Genomic DNA, 22,039 nt, shown 5'->3' on the forward strand with positions numbered 1-22,039 from the left:
TAATGGGGGCTCTAAGCGGCTTACATCATCAGTCTCCCCTAGTCACAGCTTTTTGGAACTCTCTCAGCCCCACCCACCTCACAGAGTGTTTGTTGTGAGGGGGGAAGTGAAAGGAGCTTGTAAGCCCCTTTGAGTTTCCTACAGGAGAGAAAGGGGGGTTTAAATCCAAACTCTTATTCTTCTTCCATTTTGTCCTTACAACAATCTTATGAAGTAGGTCAAGGGTGAGATAGTGTGACTGATTCAAGGACATCTCATGAACTCTTACAACTGAGTGGAAATCCAATCTTAAGATGTCCCAGATCCTGGTCTGACCCTCTACTACACCAGGGTGATTGATATGCCCTGGACAGCCCAGCATGCCAATTGCCTTCCATGACTGTTTGGGTGGCTTCCAGAAATCTCACAGGAGAAACAAAACACCGGAAGAGGGGGACTTTGGCCTGAACTAGCAAAGTAACCCTTCAGTTCATAGGCCTTCTCTAGGGTCCCTTCTGCACATGCAGAATAATGCACTTTCAATCCACTTTGTAGCTGTGCAGAATAGGAAAACCCACTTGAAAACAATTGTGAAAGTGGATTGAAAGTGCATTATTCTGCTTGTGCAGAAGGGATCTTAGAGAAGGCCTATGAACTGAACTGAAGCGTTACTTTGCTGGTTCAGGCCTGGGTCAACCACGTTCTTTCAATGGGAAGTTCTCCTAAAGAATCAGGTGAATATTCATTGCTAAGAGTAGAACCTCCATGCTCAGATATAGTATACTCCTAAATACTTAACATGCATCGGGGACGAGAAAGGGGGGGCAGCTAAAAGGTAATCCGGTCTCGGCTGCTCCTCTCACACCGGATTGAGGCAAGCAACTTCCCTGCGGCCCGAAAGCCGCGCCAAAGTCCCTTCCCAAGTGCTTGCAAGGCACGAGTACACGCGTGAACGTCGGAACTCGCCCTGAAGTCGGGCAGGTGCGCTGCCCGCGGGCGCCCCCTAGCGCTGGCCTGCTGCACCGGCCCTGCTCCGCTCCTGAGCCAACCAGCCAGGGGGGCGTGGGAGGGAGGGAGGAGGAGGAGGAGGAGGCGCGGCCGGGCCACTCCGGCTGCCAGAGCGCACCTTGAAACGGGCCGGCGAGGAGCCAGCAGCAGAGCCTCGTTGCGCCGCAGGAAGCCGCCTCTGGGCCGTCCCGTGCAGGTGGGGGGAGCCGACCGGCCTCTCTTCCTCCCTCCCTCCCTCTCCGCTGCGGCCTCCAGCATCTCTCCAGCAGCAGCAGAAGCGGGAGCAGCAGTTCCTCGGCCGGGGCCGGGACGGGCATGGTTGGCTCCGCTCGGGGCCAAGTGGCGGAAAGGTGAGCGGCTCTCGGCCCGCAGCCGGCAAGATGGTCAGCTGGGTCGCCTCCGAGCTCGCTCTGCTCACCCTCGGTAAGTGCCAGAGTCTTCCCCTTTCCCTCCTGGGCTCGCTGCGCTTCCTCCCCGTCCCCTGCCTGCCCGGAGCGCGCTTACTGGCGAGGAGACCCCGCGGACCCCCGGGCGCCTTTCCAGGGCAGCGTCCTTCGCCCCGCGCGGAGCTGACCGTGAAGTCAACCTGCCCGGGAGCGGCTTGGGAGAGAGAGGGTGGCTGGGTGGCTCTCTCGCTCCCTCCCAAGTTTCTTCCACCTGGCCCGAAACTGGGAGGTAACGTGGGATTGAGCCTGCCGCTTGGAGTGCGCTTCTTCCTCGCGTCGGCTGGTCCCCTTCCCTGCTTAGAGCTCTTTGCTCTCTCGCTCTCCCCCCTCCCCCCTCCCCCCCGTGTTTCTCGTACGGTTTGCTTTGGTGACGGGACAACGGATGCTGGGATGTCTTTTGTCCCTGGTGATCTTTGGAGAGCCCTCTTGTAAACAGATTCTTTGCAAAGACAGGCAGGAGGCCAGTCTCATGTAGGGTGACTTTGCCTGCCCGGATCCTGCCCTTAATTACCCAGCGGCGCCCCCTCCGGAATAGGGCTATGGACTGGGGCACTTTTTGTGATGACTAATTAGGAGTCTTTTTTAAAAAAAGAAAACAAATGCTAAATGGTTGAGTAATTATAGATAGGCTGCTGTAGGAATATATTTTTTTTGAAAACACCATTTTAAAAAAACACATGTCTATGCACATGGGTTTGTGGGAGATGCTATGGCAAATCCAGGCGTCTGTTTTAAAAATCAGACTTGGCTCCAAACTCTTGTGTGGAGTTTAGTGCTGAATACCGCTTTAAAACAGCAGCTACTCCCCGCCCCCTCTCCATTTGGGTTAGCTAGCAGTAGTTTAGGATTTTCTTGCTGTCTGGGAGAGATTTGGAACCAAACGGTGCTGCATTTCAGTACAACTTTGGGTCTTTAAGAGGAATGAGGAAAGATTCCTGGGTTTTGTTTAGGGTTAATAATTATGGCTGTGTTAGCAGGATCTCTGTTTCTTGCTGGCTTTTGTGGGTGAATTTGTGATAAGCATGGTTACTGTAGTAGCAGTGTATATGTATAGGGTTCATCATTTATATGGGCAATGCTGTATTACTGTCCGAACGATACAGGGTTGAGTCTGTATATCTCACGAGAAAATAGTAGAAAAACAAACTACAAACTTAATTGGCACATGGGAAAAATAAAATCCAAAAGGGTGTGTTTGGGGTCAAAACAGCAGAGAAACAGAATTCTACCTTGGCTTTGGCAGGATGTCGCCAAAGTGGCTGGCAGAAGATTTGGCTTTAGCCATTATTTGTAAAGCTTGGCTGCTAGATTAGGGGATGGGCCATAACTCAGTGGTAGAGCAGCCGCTTGGCATGCGGAAGGTCCTGGGTTCAATCCCTGGTAACCCAGTTAGAAGAATCAGGTAGCAGGTGAGTTGCAAAACCACTGCCTAAGACCTGGAAAGCTTCTGCCAGTCCTGAATAGACAGTACTGACTTAGGATAAGGCAGGTTCATTTGTGTTCACTTTCAACAGTGTAACAGCGCAATTCTAAGCCGAGTGAGTTTTCTGAATACACTGAAGTCAATATGCTCAGGGTATAGCTTTTCCTAGGATTGCTCAGAAAGTTTCCAAGAATATGGAGAGACAGGTTGTCTAGGAGGGGACATCTGCCCTCCATAAGGTATATCAGAGGTTCTCAACCTGTGGGTCGCGACCCCTGTTGGGGGTCGAACAACCCTTTTACAGGGGTCGCCTAAGACCATCGGAAAACACATATTTCCGATGGTCTTAAGAACTGAGGCACAAATAATTTTGTGGTTGGGGGTCACCACAACATGAGAAACTGTATTAAAGGGTCGTGGCATTAGGAAGGTTGAGAACCACTGGTGTATACAAAGATGCAACAGATTTGAAAGCAGAAGTGCATGCATAAGCCTTCGAGTTGATAGGAAAAAAACCTTCAGTCTCAAGATGTTAGAAGCAGGTTCATTTTGTGTCTATAGGTGAGCACCTGGCTTTAACATGGCTTGAAACCCAAGAACTCAGTGTTTGCTGAGGAAGGCACAAGTCAAAAACATCCAAGAGTTAAAAACGTAATGCCCCCTGTCTTAATCTCCCCACATTATTTTTTCACTATAGTGACCCTTGAGCACTTTCTGTAGAGCAGTAGTTTTGGAATACATTTTTAATAAGGCCGACCAAGCTCAGAAACCTTTATCAGGCTAGGTATTCAGTACATAGTGTAAGAGGCAATGTCTGCAATGTGAGAAGTCTTTACAATGGAAGACTAAATGCAGTTCAGACTTGGTGTGGGGAGTATCCAACTACAGCAAATCGTGACTTCCAGATGCAGGAAAGTCTATCGGGATGGGGAAGCAAAAGATGGCCCCTTTCCTCTTGAGAAAGATGCCTCTGCTGCAGTGATGGTCCTCAAACTTCAAGGCATCTTTTCGTGTCGAGTTGGCCGTCAGGGTATCTTGACTACAGTTCTGGAGAATGCTGTCCTGGAGAGTTGCTGGAGTGAAGCTGAACTGTTGCTTTTAAAAGGATCACCATAAAAATAGATCTGGATTGAAGCGCTATCCGTGTAAATTACACACTTCAGAGTAACATAAACCAAAGCATGTTTGTTCTTTCTTTGAGGAATCTCCCACTGGAGTCTTCTTCTAAAATTGGGCTGCTAATGGTGCTCGCTCAGGGAGCCATTGAGACTGAATTTGTTGGGACTGACTTCTGAGAGCTGGGCTGCAAATTTCAGCTTGCGCTTGACGGACTTAATTGCTTTTGGTGTTCCGATAGCAAATTCTGGGTCAGAGTTTCAGCTGGATGCAATTAATTTTGGTATCTGTTTCTCATATGGGTGGATCATGCATGCTTGCTGGTTGATGACTGTAGCGACGACATGGCACTGATGTACACCTGCCAGGGGCCCCTGCAGATCAAATGGCACCGATGGAACTTTCCTATTGCATCATCTCAAACACAATACTTGTTTGAGGGTGCTGATTCGCACAATCAGCAGCAAGTCATGAAGTGATGGGCATATGTGTGTGAACTTTAAAAGGGCCCTTCAGACACGAGGCTGCAACTAGAGTCAGACAGAAATGCTTCTTGCAGAAGCCTTGTTGCTCGTTGGGACCTCTACAGTCCCAACTAGGTTATCTTAATTTTGATTATTCTAATACAGACAGTTGTGTGCTGTGTCCCAGGTTAATATTTATCCCCACACCCAAATGTACACACGTGCACTGCATTGGGGTGGGGGGACTGAAGAAAACTGAATTTGACTCAAACAAAGTCTGGAGAGATTGGAATTGGGCCAGTGGTTGAATGTCTTGAATTGGAACATGCTTGGGTGTATTAAGAGTTGGTTTCAGTTGTGCCTGTATGTCTTGTTTGATGACTAGCCACAGAAAATTATGCATTTCAGGTAATAGGAAATTCTCTTCATGGTGCTATATCTCTGATGCCCCCAACCACACATGCTGCTCATGCCAGCAGTCAGTGCTTGATGGGCCTGTCTTGAAAGATGCAGTGGTGGGATAGGTAATTTGTCCCTTCCCCCCCACAGCAAAAGGTGTGGAACAGGGGAATACTGAGCTCCCAGGATGGACAGCAGTGTAGCACTGTACTTAATCTAATTGTAAGGAGCTGTTTGAGCTGTATAACTCTACTAATAGGCTAGGAAGCTGGCTGTTGATGTTGCAGGTACATCTTGTGACGCTTTTCATGGTATGTGGAGTTACCTCATGAATTATGTAGTATGGATCCTAATTTTTCTCTACATGGAGAAACCAAGGTTGCTTCTTATATTTTAAGGCTGATTCTAGAGTTGCAGTTTTCAGCTTGAGTTCTGAAAATGCTTAAAGGTGGACAAATGGGTGTCAGAGCTGGCAATGTAGCTGCACCCATTTTTGGTGCTAGAGTAGCAACCGACTGCAGAACACTGCCAAATAGTGGTGCTCTTGAATGTGTTTGGAATTACACGTGCACTGATCAGGTGCTGGGGTTGGCAGCAGTGCCTGACTTGGCAGCAAATCGGATTTTGTTGCTGAACCATATGCAAAATGGCTCATGACAGTGAGCTGCAGCTACTTCCTGATGAGAGTATTTGCGGGATGCCTTCTCTTTTTCAAAATGTCCACTTACAACCATCCATGTTGATTAAGTTGGCTATATCTAAAGTGTACTGCGTCAGTCTGCACACAAGACTTGTATATTTGGAGACTCTTTTTGCTCCAAAACGTTTATGGCCTCCAAAGTGCAGTATAGTGTTAGCAGTTTCCTGTAAACTCCAGTGTATTAGGCTGGCCTAGTTTCTGTGAATCTTGGAAGCTAAACAAAGTTGGCCCTGGTAATTATTTAGATGGGAAACTACCATGGGAATCCAGGGTAGCTATGTAGTGGCAGGCAGTGGCAAACCACCTTTGAACATCTCTTGCCTTGAAGACTCCTTTGAGTCACCATAAGCTGGTTGCAATTCTACATATTCTCCACCACCAGTTTCTGGTCTGTTCCTATCCTCCTTTTGCCTTCAAAGCTGTGATATCTTCCAGGCACACCTGTAAATGTTTTGGCAAAGAAACTTGTATAGGTCAAAGACCAGCAATTCAGACTGAGTATTACAGAAGAAAATGGTGTGAACAAAATAGTCTCTCTCCTACCCCCACCCCCTTTACAGCTGGAAATTTCCCAGGAAAACAGTAGTTGAGTCCAGGGCACCAGAATATTCTATTCCCAATTTTTCCTGGCGAAATAGGGAAAACTAAAATTAACATCATACTGACCAAAAGTATTAAACTAGTGGTTTGGTAGGAATTTCACAATGATGTGGTCTGTTCAATTAAAAATTAAATTAAGGAGGCATAAATTTCCAACCGCATTCATTTAAAGTATTCCATGAAAATGTCAGCTGAAGGAAAATATGAATCAGTTTTTGTAATTATCGGAGCCCCCAAAGTCTTGACCCTGTTTTCTTGAACCACTTTCTTTTAGGAACCAAACTAGAGGGTCATTCAGACTGGCTCTTTTGGCGGCTGAGCAGAGTTGTCAGGGCTGTACTATGTACATCCTGGTCTGGTTCTGTTGCTGAATAGGTCTCTGGAGGAACTTACTTTGTTATAAATCCACCTTCCAGTTTTTCTGTAAATGTGCTGAAAATGACGCTGTCTTCTGCCCAGTCAGGTCACTGATCCATATACATTAGTAATGTTAAGTATCCACGAGAGATATCTTTCTTAACTCTGCCACATCTGATCCTTTAATTGTGGGTTGGACATGGGATGTTGGACATGCAAAGCCCATTTACCCAGGCACTGAGTTTTGCCACTTTCCCTGTGCTCCTTCTCTTTGCCAGTGGACACTGTGGGCAATCTGCATTTCTTGATGTCAGCCTTACATGGACCATCTCCTGTTGGTTTGCTTGCCTACTTCAATTTCGTGTAGCAGTTCCGCTCCACTATCTAGGTCTGGCCACCAGAACTTGCCACTTTGCTGGCTGAGTAAAGGAACTGAGGTGTATTTGAAAATTTTAAGTTCCCTAGTTGGAAATTGAAAGTGGGCCTTTCTGGGAAGAATCCAGTTGACATGATTGATGTGGCCTTTTGAATCCCTTTCCTCAGTAGACAAGTCAATTTCAATTGCGAGGTCGCCACCTCTGTCAGTTAATTCTTCCTTCATTCAGGGAACTCAGAAAAATGTACATGTTCATTCTTCGCCCGCTGAATCTTCAAAGCAGCCCTGTGAGTGAGGTGTGTTAGGCTGGGAGAGTGATGGATCCAGGGACACCCAAGGGGTTGCATTGGAGTTTGGGTCTCCCCCATTCCAGGCTTCATCCACACATCATCGGGTAGTTCATTGTTCTTGCACCATAGCAGTAATTTGTGACTGGATTTTCCTGTGTGGATGAAACATAATATGTTATTGCAATATCTGATGATGTGTATTCGCACTCTCGGTCTCAACATATGACCTACAATTCCCATTGGAAATCTGGGTATTGTAGCTTAGTGGTCTAGCATGGTAGTTAATTGAGCTGGCAAGACCCCTTCAGCCATGAGCTTCCTCTGATGACCTGGATAAGCCAGGATCACTCAGCATCCACTCTGGTATGGAGGGTAGCCTTATATCGATATTACATGGGCATGGCTAACCCTTTTAATTTACGCTCTCAACGCAAGGTACAGAAGTTGTTTCCTAATGGGCTGAATTGTTATTTAGCAGTTGTATAGCCAGCCTGTACACAATAATGATTCTCAGAGAAGGGATGATAAGAGAGCCTCATTTCAAGGAATTCTTAAAATATCTTGTCAATAAAAGAAGTGAAATCAAAGAAAGCATGCTAGATACAAAAAGTAGATAAGCTTTTGATATCTTTTTGTCACATTGGATTCTTTGATCTTGTAACAGAAGGTGGTTCTGCAACCTGGTAACCTTACAGAAGCCTTTTGTTAAGTGGCCAAGAAAGGATTCTCTGGATTTACTTGGGAGCTATTGTGTTCTGGTCTACCCCTCAGTATTCTTCTTTCAATACTCTAACTCTACCTTGCTTTCATACGATTCAACGCCACAACCAAAAATAACTCCCTGTTTGCAGATGGGGGTCATGGTCCTCCTTCATTCAATTCTTATGGTTTTCCAACCAAGGGTAAATAACTGACTGAGCATCTGTTGCCTTAAATAGTGTGGATACTGAAGTTGAGCTTTCTTCCAATTATACGACAGCTGGTGTGAGTGTAGTCTGTATTTCAGTTTCCTCTTATTCAAGCTGGGAAATTACTCTTTTGCCAGGAAGCTCCATTTACCCAACATCTCTCTTCTGTTGCCTTTCTTTATGCAGTATGACTTCTGTTGTGGTTGAACTTCCCATCCTTAACTAGGCCTGCTTTGAATTATATTCTCTCGTGTTTTGTACATGGGATAGCAACTTCCTCGAACCCAGTTGCTGGGTAAACTTGTCCTCTCTTCCATGTTACTTTTGAACCGCTGCAGATGTTAGCATGCACAGGAACCATACAAATACTATGCAGCCTGATCCAGTGCGTGGTGACTTGCAAGTAAGTGCCACTGGGCATTGTTAAGGGCCCTAGTATCTTGGCAAATTCTTTGTAAGATAGAAAAAGGATGGAGCAGTCTTATGGAACCAGCCAGCTTCTGAATGCTGATCACATCCAGTTGCATTACTTTGGAAAGTGCCTACACTCTGCAGAATAGACCTGGCAGTAGCCAATTGGACAGCTTTGAGGAAGGGCTCAGCCAAGCAGAGGTGGGCCTTGTACATTACACAGGGTCTTCATGTTAGTTCTGTTCATGACTGGCTTTTGTGACACTTTTCACCTTTTTAGAGTTCAGGAGTACAAGTGGGAAACCAGGGCAAACATGTACTACCCTGTTTCCCCGAATATAAGACATCCCCAGAAAATAAGACGTCGTAGAGGTTTTGCTGAAGTGCGAAATATAAGGCATCCCCCGAAAGTAAGACACAGCAAAGTTTTTGTTTGGAAGCATGCCCGACGAACAGAACACAGAAAAATAAGACATCCCCTGAAAATAAGACATAGCGCATCTTTGGGAGCAAAAATTAATATAAGACACTATCTTATTTTCAGGGAAACACGGTAGCTCATGATATTTAAAACCCCATTGTTTTAAAAGGACACACTCGGGTGCATGATATGACACTGCTTTGAGCAGGTCAAGTCCAAGTCAGTTCTAGGGGTAAGAGCTCCCCAGCAAACCCTACACATGAATCCCATGGTGAAAGAAAGTTGGCATGGAGACATGGCAGGCTAAAAGCAGGAGCTTTTGGGTTGCATAAAATCAACAAAGACTTCCTGAGTCTGGTAAAAAAAAGAGTGTCTCATCAAACAGCTGGAAAGTGTCAACCATCTTGGTTCTTCTCCATAGAAATCAAATCGGTTCACTTTATGTAGGTTGTATTAGATGTTCTGTCCTTTTGTATTCCTAATCAATATTTATGTTCAGTCATTGCAGCAATATTCCAGATCATTAATAATGGTTCCGTTGGGTGCCAGAGTTCATCTGAAGTGCTTGTAATCATAAAGCTGTTACAAATAATGTGATATAATTTTAAAATAGTTCATTTTGATTTAAGTTGTGTAGCTAACCCCAATTACGAGACATATTTTGAGACTGGTGTTAAAATTCGGACCCTGTTGCCTTTTGAAAGGCTTTTCTTGGTAATCTGGTGCGGCCTTCTTCAGTATGCTCTGTCCTTTGCAAGACATTTACGCAAGCCATCATGAGCTGCAGGAGCACTTGAATTCTCAGTACTTAATGGGGTGAACTTCTAATTACCCTGTGTGGTAAAATAACACTTCCCCCACAAGTATCTGTGTGGAAGAAAAATCACCACTTTGCAACATTTAATTTGCATCAAAAATCTTCTTCACCAGTATGCAGTAGCTTGCAGATCAAGTTATGCCTGCTGGTCTCCAGTTTGCCTAGATGTGGAGGAGGGTAACCAACAGAACAAAAAAGTCACATCCTTTGACCTCAGTACTTGTTAGCAATAGACTCATAGAAATTGAGATATGGATCAGTAATTTCCCGTGTTTTATTTGGTTTACAGTTCTACAGAGTAGGAATGGAATAAACTGGCAGTCCAATATTTGTTCGTGAATAAGGCAGAATTAACTGAACAGTGCAGAGAAAACAGTTTCCATATCTTAGATGTAAGCGCAAAGGAATTAGGCGCTCTCTTGATGTAATACGCTGATGAGTCAAAGTTGGTCAGAGAGATCGAGCTCAAAAGATTAGAGTACAGCAATGGAGGTAAGAGCAGTTGAGGTGTGAGAGAGACAGGAGAAAGAGCTTTGAGGCTGGAAAGGCAATGAGTAAGCAGAGAATAGCGGCCCAAATGAAATGAAGAGAAAATGAAATGGAATTCCTGAGCTTACAGTGATAACTTGATGAGAAAAAAAACACCTTTCTGTACCAATATACCCGTAATATACCTTCTGTACCAGTGTATCCACAATCCAGATAAATAGCCAACTTCATTTGGCTTTCCCCATGATTATGAAAAGGGGGAGGTGAAAATATCTGTTCTGAATTGGGCTATCTCTAACTTGGTACGACCTAGCTGTACTAGAATGTTGTCTTTTTGAGTGCTGTGTAAAAGGAGAGAAGAATTGCCCTGAGGGTGAGGTTGCAAAGGTGGAAACAGAAGAGAAATTACCCCCCCTCTCCAGATCACACAGGTGAAACAGAATTCTTTGAAGAGGCCTGCCAAAAAAAAAAATCACTTGGTGAACGCCGGAAGCATTCCAGTGTCTCCATTTGTGAGGGAGCAGATGATTTTTTTGTTGGGTTCCTTGAATAATGTGGTGAGATGTTTCAGCTAGAAGAAATTACCATTGAAGAAAAAGAGATCAGAGGGAGCTTGGCTTTAGAAATTTAGAAACATGTGCCATTTTTGTCCCTAAGTAAGATTAAGAGAACTGTGTGGTTTTGCGTCCTACACCTTACCTCAACACTGAAGAAAAAAGAATTCCATAGCTCACTGCTGTGGAAAAATGACACTGGAACTGATGAAGAAAGACTGTTTGCCTAGTTTGCATTGCAAATCAAGGACTTCAGTGACGTTTCCTTATTCCTTTGAAAGACTATATGATCCATGGAGAATTGGAGGTGGTGTTCCAGAACATGCCTCAGGGGAGGAAATCTGTTATGTACCCTGTATTCAAAGAGCACCATTTGAGTAGGTCTGGGGCCTAATTGTTTCCCTGACTCAACAGGGCTGTCGCACCTCTGCAGGGCAATCCTTTCTTGAATTTGGAGCTAATCTAAGATGTTCAATATGTGGACAGATGGAGCTGAAAGTGATCCATAGGAACGCTCAGTACCTTAATTGCTCTTACTCCATTTTATTTCTGCCTTCCAAGGGATGTAAACATCTGGTAAAATCTGGTAAAAATGGCAGAAACCAAAGTCCAGCTGATCTTCAGTTGGAAAGACTCTGAAGGTCGAAACTCCCAATCTAGGAGAGAATCGAAGGGACCCCAAAAGATGGATGCCTAAAAAGAATTGCACATGGGGGCTGGGGCTCACTGCCAGCCAGTTTATCCAGTCAGAAAGAGAGAACCTGCTACAGCTGTGGGGAAGTTTTGTGTATGTCAAGTTGCCAGCATTTGCCTCCAAGCCTGTGTATAAACCTTCAGCTGTACTCCAGGTTAAAGAGCTGCCAGGCCTCACAGAAAACCCCACATATTGTTCTACACTTGTGGAAAGTGCAAAAGTCAGTCGTGGTCAAATACTGATTAATTCTGAGGCTAACAAGACCAGGAGCATCTGTTTCCCTGGTGCAGTGTAACGTGATGTCTGTCTCTGTCTGAGATTGAACCTCAGCAGTCCTTCAGAATTTGACAGGCTCCAGTACACTTGCTTCTTGTTCCTGTGACCACTTTCCCGGTGGAATGACAAAGGAGCTTGAGATCATGGGGGTGAGAGGTTGTAATTATGCTGTTTGAAGACAAAAGCCACAGGCAGCTGCGACAGACTATTTCTAGAGTATCTAGGGGACTGGATGAGCTCAAGACACCTGGGAAGGAAGCAGCCCTCATAATACTCAGGCAGTGTCGTGGAGCATAGAGGGATATAAAACAGAGACTAGCCATACCACAGGTGATAGTGCCATTTCTCCAGAAGAGGAAGATGATTTGTCTGATATTGGCAGCTCATTGGTTGAGGGAAAAGTGCTTCAGGGGGTAGAAACGTGACAGGGACCATTGTCTCCAATTATTAGTGGCTACCAAATGTTCAAGTATTGGCTCAGAAAACCTGGAGACAGAAAATCTAAGGAGGTAGAGGAATTCCTATAGAAGGGCTCCTGGACCTGTTCTTGGAATAACATTAAGCAGGTTGGGAGAGGGAAGTATATTTCACTGAAGATCTTGGGGGTGTAGGATCAGGGCCAGCTTAGGGAAAGACTACTTAAGCATCTCTTGCTGCTTAAGAAGCATTGGATGAAGTTTAGTGGACTTGGTTAAGCTTTGCAATGTGTAGTACTCTTGGGGGCAAGCTGGCCTCACTAGGTGCTGTTAGTCATTTTCTAGTGACCTGAATTGTCCCAAAATATAACTGAGTAGAGCAGGTCTTGCAAATTGGGAAGGTTCAGTCCCAGAAGCAAAGAACTCAGTAGTGCAGTGGTACTCCGTGGCTCATAGTGAGCCACATTTGCTATTACCATCAACCAAAAAAGCCAAATGACTACTGTATGCCTTATGTGCCATTCCACCAAACACAAATACATTATGATATACTAATATATGACTATAACCTTTTACATTACCAGAATAATTCTGTGCAGGTAGGCTTGTGTTCCCCTACCTCTGTTAAACCTTAGCCAACCCTTGGGTATCTGAGGTGAGGGGAAGGGTTTACAAGTCAGGCTTATGATACAAAGCTGTGTGTGAGCTTTTCAAGTTGCCCAGTGTCCTTCTAGTTAAAATGTAGTGTTATAAGAGACATCTTCTAACCACAGACCCCATCAAACATTAGCCTTCCTTATTTTCATGAAAACTGGGGCAGAGGCCATGCTGGGGAATGGTGCTTAGAAGATACACGTGGTTCCATAGTGTTACCCAGCTTAACAGTATACAAATTTATTTTTATATAGCAATGGGGAATTACTTGGCTTGGCAATACAAGAGGTAGGCTGGGAAGGGATCTTTTTAGACAACTATACCAGAAATGACTTGAAACCTATCCGCAGAGAATTCACAAAAGAGACCAAATTGTAGTTTAAATATGTTTATATAAATTTTGTTTGCAAGCAATCATACAGTGAGACGTTAAGGCACATACACACAGTTCCCAGATATATAGATAGGGAGGAAAAGGATAGAGTTGGATGATAGAATGGGAGTTGGGGAAGCAGGGGACTTATACGTTACCTAAAATCTGCAGAGAAGTTCCAGAAGAAGGCAAGGATCTCTATGCCAGCATAGGGACTCAAGCGAAGGACAATATATGGTGTCTCACACTAACTTAACCAAGGGAGGTTCAGGTTAGAAATGAGCACTGAGGCTCTGGTGAGCAGTATTTTTATACCCCTTTGTGCAGGTAAGGCGGGAAATTCAAACTTAGCAACTGCTTGGGGTTTCCTTGCTGGACTTGCGGGGTTGAGCTAATTAGCAGCTCTATCTATTGTCTCTACTTCCCAGGACAATGGGGCCAATTGGTCCTAGATTATATCAGTGATACCTTGAATGGTTTATGCAGAGGTGCATCCTAAAGTCTCTGCCTTAAGTATTCAAATTTGGCTGAGGCTTGAGTGAATCAGGAAGGGATTTTGTTGTTAGGGAGATCGTACCTGAGAGGTGGGGGAAATGCAGGGAAGAGGCAATTGTTTGGAGAAATGTTTTCTCAAGAGCACAGTATCAGGGGCTTCCAAAAAAACAGCTTAGCGAGGTGTGGTGTTCAGGCATTCTACAGATTCCATTATGTTAACACGGTATTCTGGCAGGGTGGGATAATCAAAGATGCATGTCCTTGTTATGAGGCGTCCAGACTGTATCACTGGAGTAACTCATAGATCTAATCTCTGCAAACAGATTGTTTTGCCTTAGGCTTGCTTTCAGCTTGGACACTCTGCTATCCACCCATACAAACATGGAAACTGGCATTTTGTAGCACACAGTGTAAGGAATAATATGAAAACCCAATGGTTCATAAAGCAGGGGATGAAGGCCATACTAACAATAGCCTCTGAGTGGCATTGCTGTAGGATATTAAGTCCCATATTTCTGTAAGAGATTAAGGGATATAGGTTTTCTTTGGAAATCTCCAGCAGAAGCCCAGGCTAGCCAAACCAGTTGGGGTGGCGACGATGGCCTCCTGAGAGCCAGCGTGGTGTAGCTGTTAAGAGCAGCAGATTCTAATCTGGTGAACCAAGTTCGATTCCCCACTTCTCCACATGCAGCCTGTTGAATGACCTTGGGTTAGTCACACTTTTCTCCAAACTGGCTAGGGAACTACATGTGTGTCTTTTGAGCACCATTCCCCAGCATGGCCCCTGCCCCATTTTTCATGAAAATAAGGAAGGCTAATGTCCAATGGGGGCTTGTGGTTAGCAGATGGTTCCAGTTAGCTCACAGAGAGGTTCTGATCACCCTGTCCCTTGTAACACTAGAGTTTAACTTGAAAGACACTAGAAAACTTCAAAGTTAGCTCATAAAGCTTGCAACCCTTCCCCATACCTAGTCACAGTTCTTTCTGAACCGAGGGGAGGCAATTGTAAGCTGCTGTGAGACTCCTTATGGGATAGAAAAACAGGGTTTAAAAACCAACTCCTCAAAAGAATTCGAGCTAAGAGACAAGATGCTGACAGAAAGAAAGCCGTATTGGATAGGGTAAGTGATTAAGGACAAGCTGGATGCCGTTACGTGTGCTGTTGCATTAGATCAGGGTAGGGAAAAACCTTAAGTGGTTTATGTAAATGTACTAAAGCTGTTTGTTGATTGTGATGTGATGGTGCTGAGGAAGGTGAACAGTATGGAGGAATGGGAATAAGGCCTTGTTGACATGTTGGTCTAATCCTCTGATAAGGTAGGATTTGGGATGACTGGAAGGAGTCTGTACAAGAATGTTGTGTGAATTTTTTGACAGTTCTTGCCCATTTTTTGGATTGGGCCTGGGAAAATGGTTCACATTAAGTACTATATCAACACATCCACTACACTAATTCTCTCTGAATAGAATTAATGGAAAGGCTTTAAGTGATAATGAGGAAAGACGTTAAAGACATGCTTGATTTTAATATTGATTTAAGCTATCATGAGCCCTTGGGCATCATCTGTTGTTCTTGTGGCTAAGCTGGATAGTTCAGTAAGGTTTTGCATGGATTATAAAAAGCTTACCATGTCTAGAATGGATACTTGGCTGATATGCTGTGGCCCGTTAAGGTGATTACCATTATAACAGATGGTTTTGGAGAAAGAGGCCAGGGCAACTGCTTTTCAATCACACCTGATTGCCTTTATGAGTTCAAGGTCCTTCCATTTGGACTCTGAAATTCTCCAACATCTTTTCAGAGGCAGGTAAACAGCCTGTTGAATGGGATAGGGCAGGGGTAGGGAACCTGCGGCTCTCCAGATGTTCAGGAACTACAATTCCCATCAGCCTCTGTCAGCATGGCCAATTGGCCATGCTGGTAGGGGCTGATGGGAATTGTAGTTCCTGAACATCTGGAGAGCCGCAGGTTCCCTACCCCTGGGATCGGGAGTTTGCTGTAACTAATGTAAATGACATTGAGATTCTTAGTAAGTAGATGGCTTGGCATGTAGTCTGTTGGGAAAAAAGTGTTCAGTGCAGTTCAGAAGGTGGGCCTTGCTATAAAATTGAGTGTGTACCAGTTTGCTAGGCCAGAGGTTGTGTATTTGGGATGCAGAGAGAAAGAGTTGTATTCACATGAGACAAGGAGTGTGTCTGGGGGAGGGATGTTCAAGAATGTGAACACTTTACCCACTGTGAAGCAGGTTAAATCATTTCTCAGCTTAGCAGTGTGTTGAAGAAGAAGAGTTGGCTTTTATACTCTGCTTTTTCTCTACCTTTAAGGAATCTCAAAGTGGCTTTCTTCTATGCTTTCCCTCCCCACAACAGACACCTTGTGAAGTAGATGAGGCTGAGAGAGTTCTGAGAGCACTGGGACTACCTCAAGATCACCCAGCAGGCTTCATGTGGAGGACCAGGGAGACAAACCTGGCTCACCAGACTAGAGTCTGCCACCCATGTGAAGGAGAGAGAAATAAAACCCAGTTTTCCAGATTAGAATCCGCTGCTCTTAAATACTACATACCGCTGACTCTATTAATACAGGTTTTTACCTGTTTGGACCCTTTGCCCTAGCCCTCCATGCCTTTCAAAGAAAACTATGCTTGACAAATTGTCCTGGACCCCAGAGTGTCAAGTTGCTTTTGACCAGTTAAAGGAAGCTTTAATTTCTTTGCTTGTATCAAGAGCTCAGATGACAAATACTTTTACATGGCAACTGATGCCTCAGACACTGGCATACTGTATTGCCACAGGAATGCAAGAGAGTGAAGCACTCAGTTGCTTGTCACAGCAGGAAATTTATCTGCTGCTCAGGGGCCGTGACTGCTGGTTATCTTCATATTGGATAAGATGAGACCATATTTTCAGGATTTCAGGATTTCCCGGCTGCTCTCTCATCTTTGCAATGGTTACAGACTACCAGCAAAATTCTATAATATTGACATCCTGTCACTGGTTTTAGAAAATACAGGAAATCAATATGAAAACTTTACACATGGCTGGAAGTAAACATATTATAGCTAATGCGCTGACAAGGGAAGAGTCTACAGCCATTTATGCACGCACTATTTACCCCATGGCTGAGAAGCTGTCGATTCTCCAACTTTGCTTTGTAGTGGGGTTTTCCTGTTTACACCATTCTCCCCCCCCCTCACTTTTCTTTGTTTCCCCATCTGAACCAATCCACTATTTTGTCTGCCCGCCTTTTTGTTGTTGCCATGCAACCTCCATTTTGGGAGGTTGCCTGCCTCCTTCTGGGGTGTGTGTGTGTGTTGTCGGTTGCCTATTGGTAGATCGCTGAAACAGTTTGATGACAAGGTCTGTCATGCCAAGAAATACAGGCAAAAAAATTTTGCAGGAGGGAGGGAGGAAAGAAAGCGGTGGCAGCGGGGGTGGGGGTGTGGGAGAAGAGATGATGGAGACCTGCAAGATCTTTATGAATGAACCCAGCCTTGTCAATTTCACTAGTTTTAGCACTCCATCAAGGGACTTTAGCTGTGAATTTTTTGTTAAAAAAAGAAGCCAATGGGGAGACCTTCCCAAACCTTCACATCCTGCATGTGAGCTCCCAAAGGCACCTGGTGGGCCACTGCGAGTAGCAGAGAGCTGGACTAGATGGACTCTGGTCTGATCTAGCTGGCTTGTTCTTATGTTCTTAACCTTCTGATCATCCTGCAATGGTAGAGTGGGAGGAACTACTGGGGTGTGTGTGGGTGGGGAAAGGCAGGAAGGAGTGCAAAAATCTGAGGAAATGGTAACACAACATAGGGATCTCCTTCACTTTCCTGAAGAAGGGAGAAAAGAAGTTGCATTTGCAGAGCGTTTGGAAACCATGGGAATTCTCAGATCTGAGAGCGGGATGAGTGCCAAAGTGGGGAAAATGTGTGCATAATGGGAGGAATGTACTCTCCAAAATGAAGGTAACATGTATAAATGGCATAGAACTGACCCATGTCCCTTTTGCACAGTTGGACCTTTAGCAGAGGAACAATACATGTGCACAATCTTGTATAGGATGCTGAATCACAGAATGATTCATGTGTTCTATATTTTAAGTAAAGGTAGTCCCCTATGCAAGCCCTGGGTCATTACTGACCCATGGGTGACACCCCATCACATTTACTAGGCAGACTGTGTTTATAGGGTGGTTTGTCATTGCCTTCCCCACTTGTTTACATTTTGCCTCCCGCAAGCTCAATTTACCAGCTTTGGAAGGATGGACAGCCAAGTCAATCTTGAGCTGGCTACCTGAAATCAACTTTCATCAGGATCAAACTCAGATCATGAGCAGAGCTTTGACTGCAGTGCTGCATCTTATCATTCTGTGCCCACAGGGCTCTTCATATTTTAAGCAGGAAACTATTTTTTTCTTGCTTATTCTGCAAACAGTCTCTTATCAAGTTAGCATAATTTACTTAAAGGGGCAGAGGATGTGTAGCAAAATAGTAGCATTCAAAAAATTGCAACTGTACACTCTGTTAATGCTCAGAGATCAATGTAGAGCCATCTTCACAGTAGGCAAAAGGTTGCTGATCAGGTTTGCCCTTCCATAGTGCAAGAAGTTGCTTCATGCATCCTCAGAAGTCAGATCTTATGACCAGTGAGTTCATAGAAATCTGCTAGAGGGGACCCAGAAATGTTATTTTTGGGAGAATGGGAGGGGTCTGAGATCAGTGATGAAGGGAGGGGGAACTGCGCCCGGAGCATGAGCTGCCCCACATCCCCTCCCGCCCCCGCCCCGACACGTGACAGCAATGGCGGTGCCAAGCCACCTCCGATGTTCCCATTGCCGCTATGCGTCTGTCTGAGATGCTTAAAGGGGTTGCCTGTGAAAAGAGAGGAACTGGTTGAGAAGGAAGGCTGGGTTTATAATGGGAAAGTCTTGAGAGCAAGTGAGACAAACACAAGAATGCCTGAGAAAGAGAGGCCCAACCAAGTACAGCCTGACAAAGAAATCTGGTATTAGTAAAGTATTAAAATATTTGTATCCGTCCATTCTTTATGGTTCAAGGGGGCTTGCAAATCATAATTAAAAACATAGCTTAAAATGCAACAGACCAACCCACCTCCCTAAAGAGATACCTTTATATATTGTAAGGTAATTCTGTCTGCCTCTTGGCTGATCTTTGTAGAGGGAGGAGATTGCATTTATTGCTTATTTTTAGACCTTCCTTGCTGAGCTTTGTGGTTCTCTTTTTAGTAATCCGTGACTACAAATACAAGTGAAGTTGCATTTTTCTTTTTAATGAAATTGTTACGATGGTCTGTCTACCTGTGCCTCTCAGCCCGTGCTTTCCAAGGCCCAAAGGGGTGGGATGGGGTGGGTGGGGGGTGGGAAGACTGTTTCTGGCGTCTGAATTCTCACAGCTTCCCCTGCATCCAGGGTAACTTGGAGCAGGTGGCCGGGGAAAGGCTGACATTCTTAATTGGAAGAGCAGTCTCTTGGGAGATAAGAGCAGAGCTTAGTTTCGAGAGAACTAGATAGGCATATCTCTAAAGTATTCCGGTGGGGGGAGCAGTACAAAGAAGCTTCTTTTCTGTCTGTCAGTGGTGGAGTAAAGCAGGATAAAGTTCTAGTGCAGGGGTCTGCAACCCTTCGGCTCTCCAGATGTCCATGGACTACAATTCCCATCAGCCCCTGCCAGCATGGCCAAGTGGCAGGGCTGAGGGGAACTGTAGTCCATGAACATCTGGAGAGCCGCAGCTTGCAGACCCCTGTTCTAGTGACTTGGACCTGGTAGAATTCCACATCTAATGTGGTAGAATGAGATGCCTGCCAGCCCTCTTTTTCCAACCCCACGTAAACACAATATTCCTCAAACGAAAGACCAACCTTGAACAGCACAGGGTAGTACTTAGTTTGGAGACTGCAATGATTGTGGCTGTGATGTTCTTTTAGCACTATTAATTTTTTTTAAAAAAATGGCTGTCTTTCCCCACAAACTGGGGAAGCAAGATAAAAACAGAATGCTTCCCTAACTTAGTCAGTAGTACAGTGCAAGACCCAAATTCCATGAGTCCCACGTTAGGGACCATCAATCAGAGCCACAGCACATGTTGTGCAGGCAGCAGAGCCAAGATACAGTCTTGAGCACTTAGAACCAAGAGCATGTTGGGTGGTGGAGCCAAATCTGTGCCTGAAGCTTGATGGGATTCTTGCTTTGCCCCCAAGCAGACAATCCTGGGATCTGCCAGTGGATGGTCTGACTCTACAGAAGGCAGCTTTTTATATGCTGATTTGCATAGTGTTGTAGTGAAGATACGGGAAGAGGGGAAACTATCAAACTACCTGTGTGAAAGGGCTCTCTGTAGGCCAGTGTTTCAAACCTCTGTTGGATGTGTTTTCCAGATGTTTCCATGCCTTCATGTTCCCTTAAGACCATTGCTTTGAACATGGCGAGTTGATTAATTTTTTAATAGCTCAAAATGCCCAATTGAGCTAATCGGTCTGATGTTTGTTTCTTTGCGGGTGCTAAACCCTGGCTGGGCTGGAGAGAGGCCACTCCTGAGGGAGCGGAGCAGTCTGTGCCCCCAGCTTGATTCATGGTGGGCAGCAATCCCAAGGATGAGGTTGGTGGAAGTATTTCTTGCGTGTCCCCATCACGCCTGGATAGGCTGTTGGCATATTTACGGTTTGCAGCTTGGCTGGTCGGACAGCTCACTTGTAACAGTTGGGATCTGAGCCAGATCCATTCCTGGGACAGTTCTGAGTAATTTCAACCATCAGTTTTGCACCAGCTCCTCTCTCCTGTAACTGGCAAATCCTCAATTATAGATATTAATAATGAGAAGCTAACTCTGTTTTATTAATGGCAAACAAAACGCCTGTCATAACGTTGGAGTGTTTGTGTGTGCAGGTATCAGATATTGCAAGGATCTCTGGAGTTAGGAAAGCTTTGCACTTTATCATTAGGGACTTGGCTGCCTTGTGTGCAGGGTGGCAGGTTGTGCTCTTGCTCCCAAAGCAATGTTTGTTCAAAGTGTGTGACTGGGTTTTTCCCCCATGCAAGTGAGTGGCAACCTGAGAGGTCCTTTTGTGCAGGCTTATCCTTCCTGGCCCTGTCTCACCAACTGCTGAGAAATGAGCCTGGTGTCTTTATAGCCCCATCCTGGGACTTGTTTTCAGTTGTGTTCGAATGTGGCAGAACTTTTCTGGCTGTAGGGGGCAAGGGGATACCTGCAGCTGCCCTATCGCTTCTGGGTTGCCAAAAGTATTCTTCTATGCAACCCCATCCCTTCTTCTGGAATACTGTCCAGAAACTGATAGGGATTTCTAAGGATGGGGAAATAATCTACAGTATCCTTCTCTTTTTCCCCTCAGTCCTGTAAGTGTGAGTATATACAAAGAGCACACAAAAGTTCACTACCGTTTGTTGCATCAAGAAATGTTTGAGTGGTGTTTCAACTGAAAGTGTGTTGCCTTAATGGTAGTCTTCCCCTTTTCCTTTAGGACGTTGCAAGTGAGACTGGTTTAAAAGTGGGTTCCAATTCTCAGAAGGCTTGACCTAGTTATGGTCAGAAGGCCTGTGCCAAAATTGTGCATCTGGTCAGAGCCTGCATGGGAGGCACACATGTACAGTTCCTAGAGTTCCATGATAGAGTGAATACATACAGTATTGAGTCAAAACTTAATTTCAGTGGCCATTAGTTTTTTGCTTCCCCCAAACAAATGGATACAGAGTGTGGGGTGGGGGGTAGGTAGAAGGGGTGTCTGGTTTACCCTTCTGTTCCCCAGTGATATTTCCCTTGCAAATCCCCCTGACAGCCAGTTTTTCTCAGCAGAGGTTAGAGATGCATGTTCTTATTGCCAATAAAGATCATGAATCCTGTGGGGGATTATAGGAAGTGACTTAGAGATGGAATGTAGGGCTCCATGCTTACCTTCCACCCACTGTTCCTTTTGCCTAGGCTTCCACTACCTAGAGAAGAAGAGAGAAGAGTTTTGGATTTATACCCCTCCTTTCTCTCCTGTAAGGAGACTCAAGGTGGCTTACAAGCTCCTTTCCCTTCCTCTCCCCACAACAGACACCTTGTGAGGTCGGTGGGGCTGAGAGAGTTCTGAAGAACTGTGACTAGCCCGAGGTCACCCAGCAGGAATGTAGGAGCGTGGAAACACATATGGTTCACCAGATAAGCCTCTGCCTCTCAGGTGGAGGAGTGGGGAATGAAACCCGGTTCTCCAGATTAGAATCCACCTGCTCTTTACCACTACATCACACTGGCTCTGAAAACCTAGTTTTGGCCTGTGTTAAAAGTCTATGTGCTTGTGCCAAGAGCTATATCAGTTTGGTTGCAGTAGGAAGTAATTCATGATAAGAAGCACCTGGGACA

The 22,039-nt window shown here is 45.1% G+C and overlaps 1 protein-coding gene across 1 annotated transcript in view; it reads left to right on the forward strand.

The window, feature by feature from the left end:
* The first annotated feature begins 1,087 nt into the window (after nt 1–1,087).
* The window catches only part of TGFA (transforming growth factor alpha), a 53,740-nt gene continuing 32,788 nt past the window's right edge, over nt 1,088–22,039 (forward strand). Inside the window, exon 1 of the mRNA XM_048513426.1 lies at nt 1,088–1,410. Coding sequence (XP_048369383.1) covers nt 1,368–1,410 — 43 coding nt within the window. The 5' untranslated portion in view covers nt 1,088–1,367. The remainder of the gene's footprint in view (nt 1,411–22,039) is intronic.

The sequence above is a fragment of the Sphaerodactylus townsendi genome, linkage group LG12, assembly GCF_021028975.2.
Source record: "Sphaerodactylus townsendi isolate TG3544 linkage group LG12, MPM_Stown_v2.3, whole genome shotgun sequence".
NCBI classification, from domain to species: domain Eukaryota; kingdom Metazoa; phylum Chordata; class Lepidosauria; order Squamata; family Sphaerodactylidae; genus Sphaerodactylus; species Sphaerodactylus townsendi.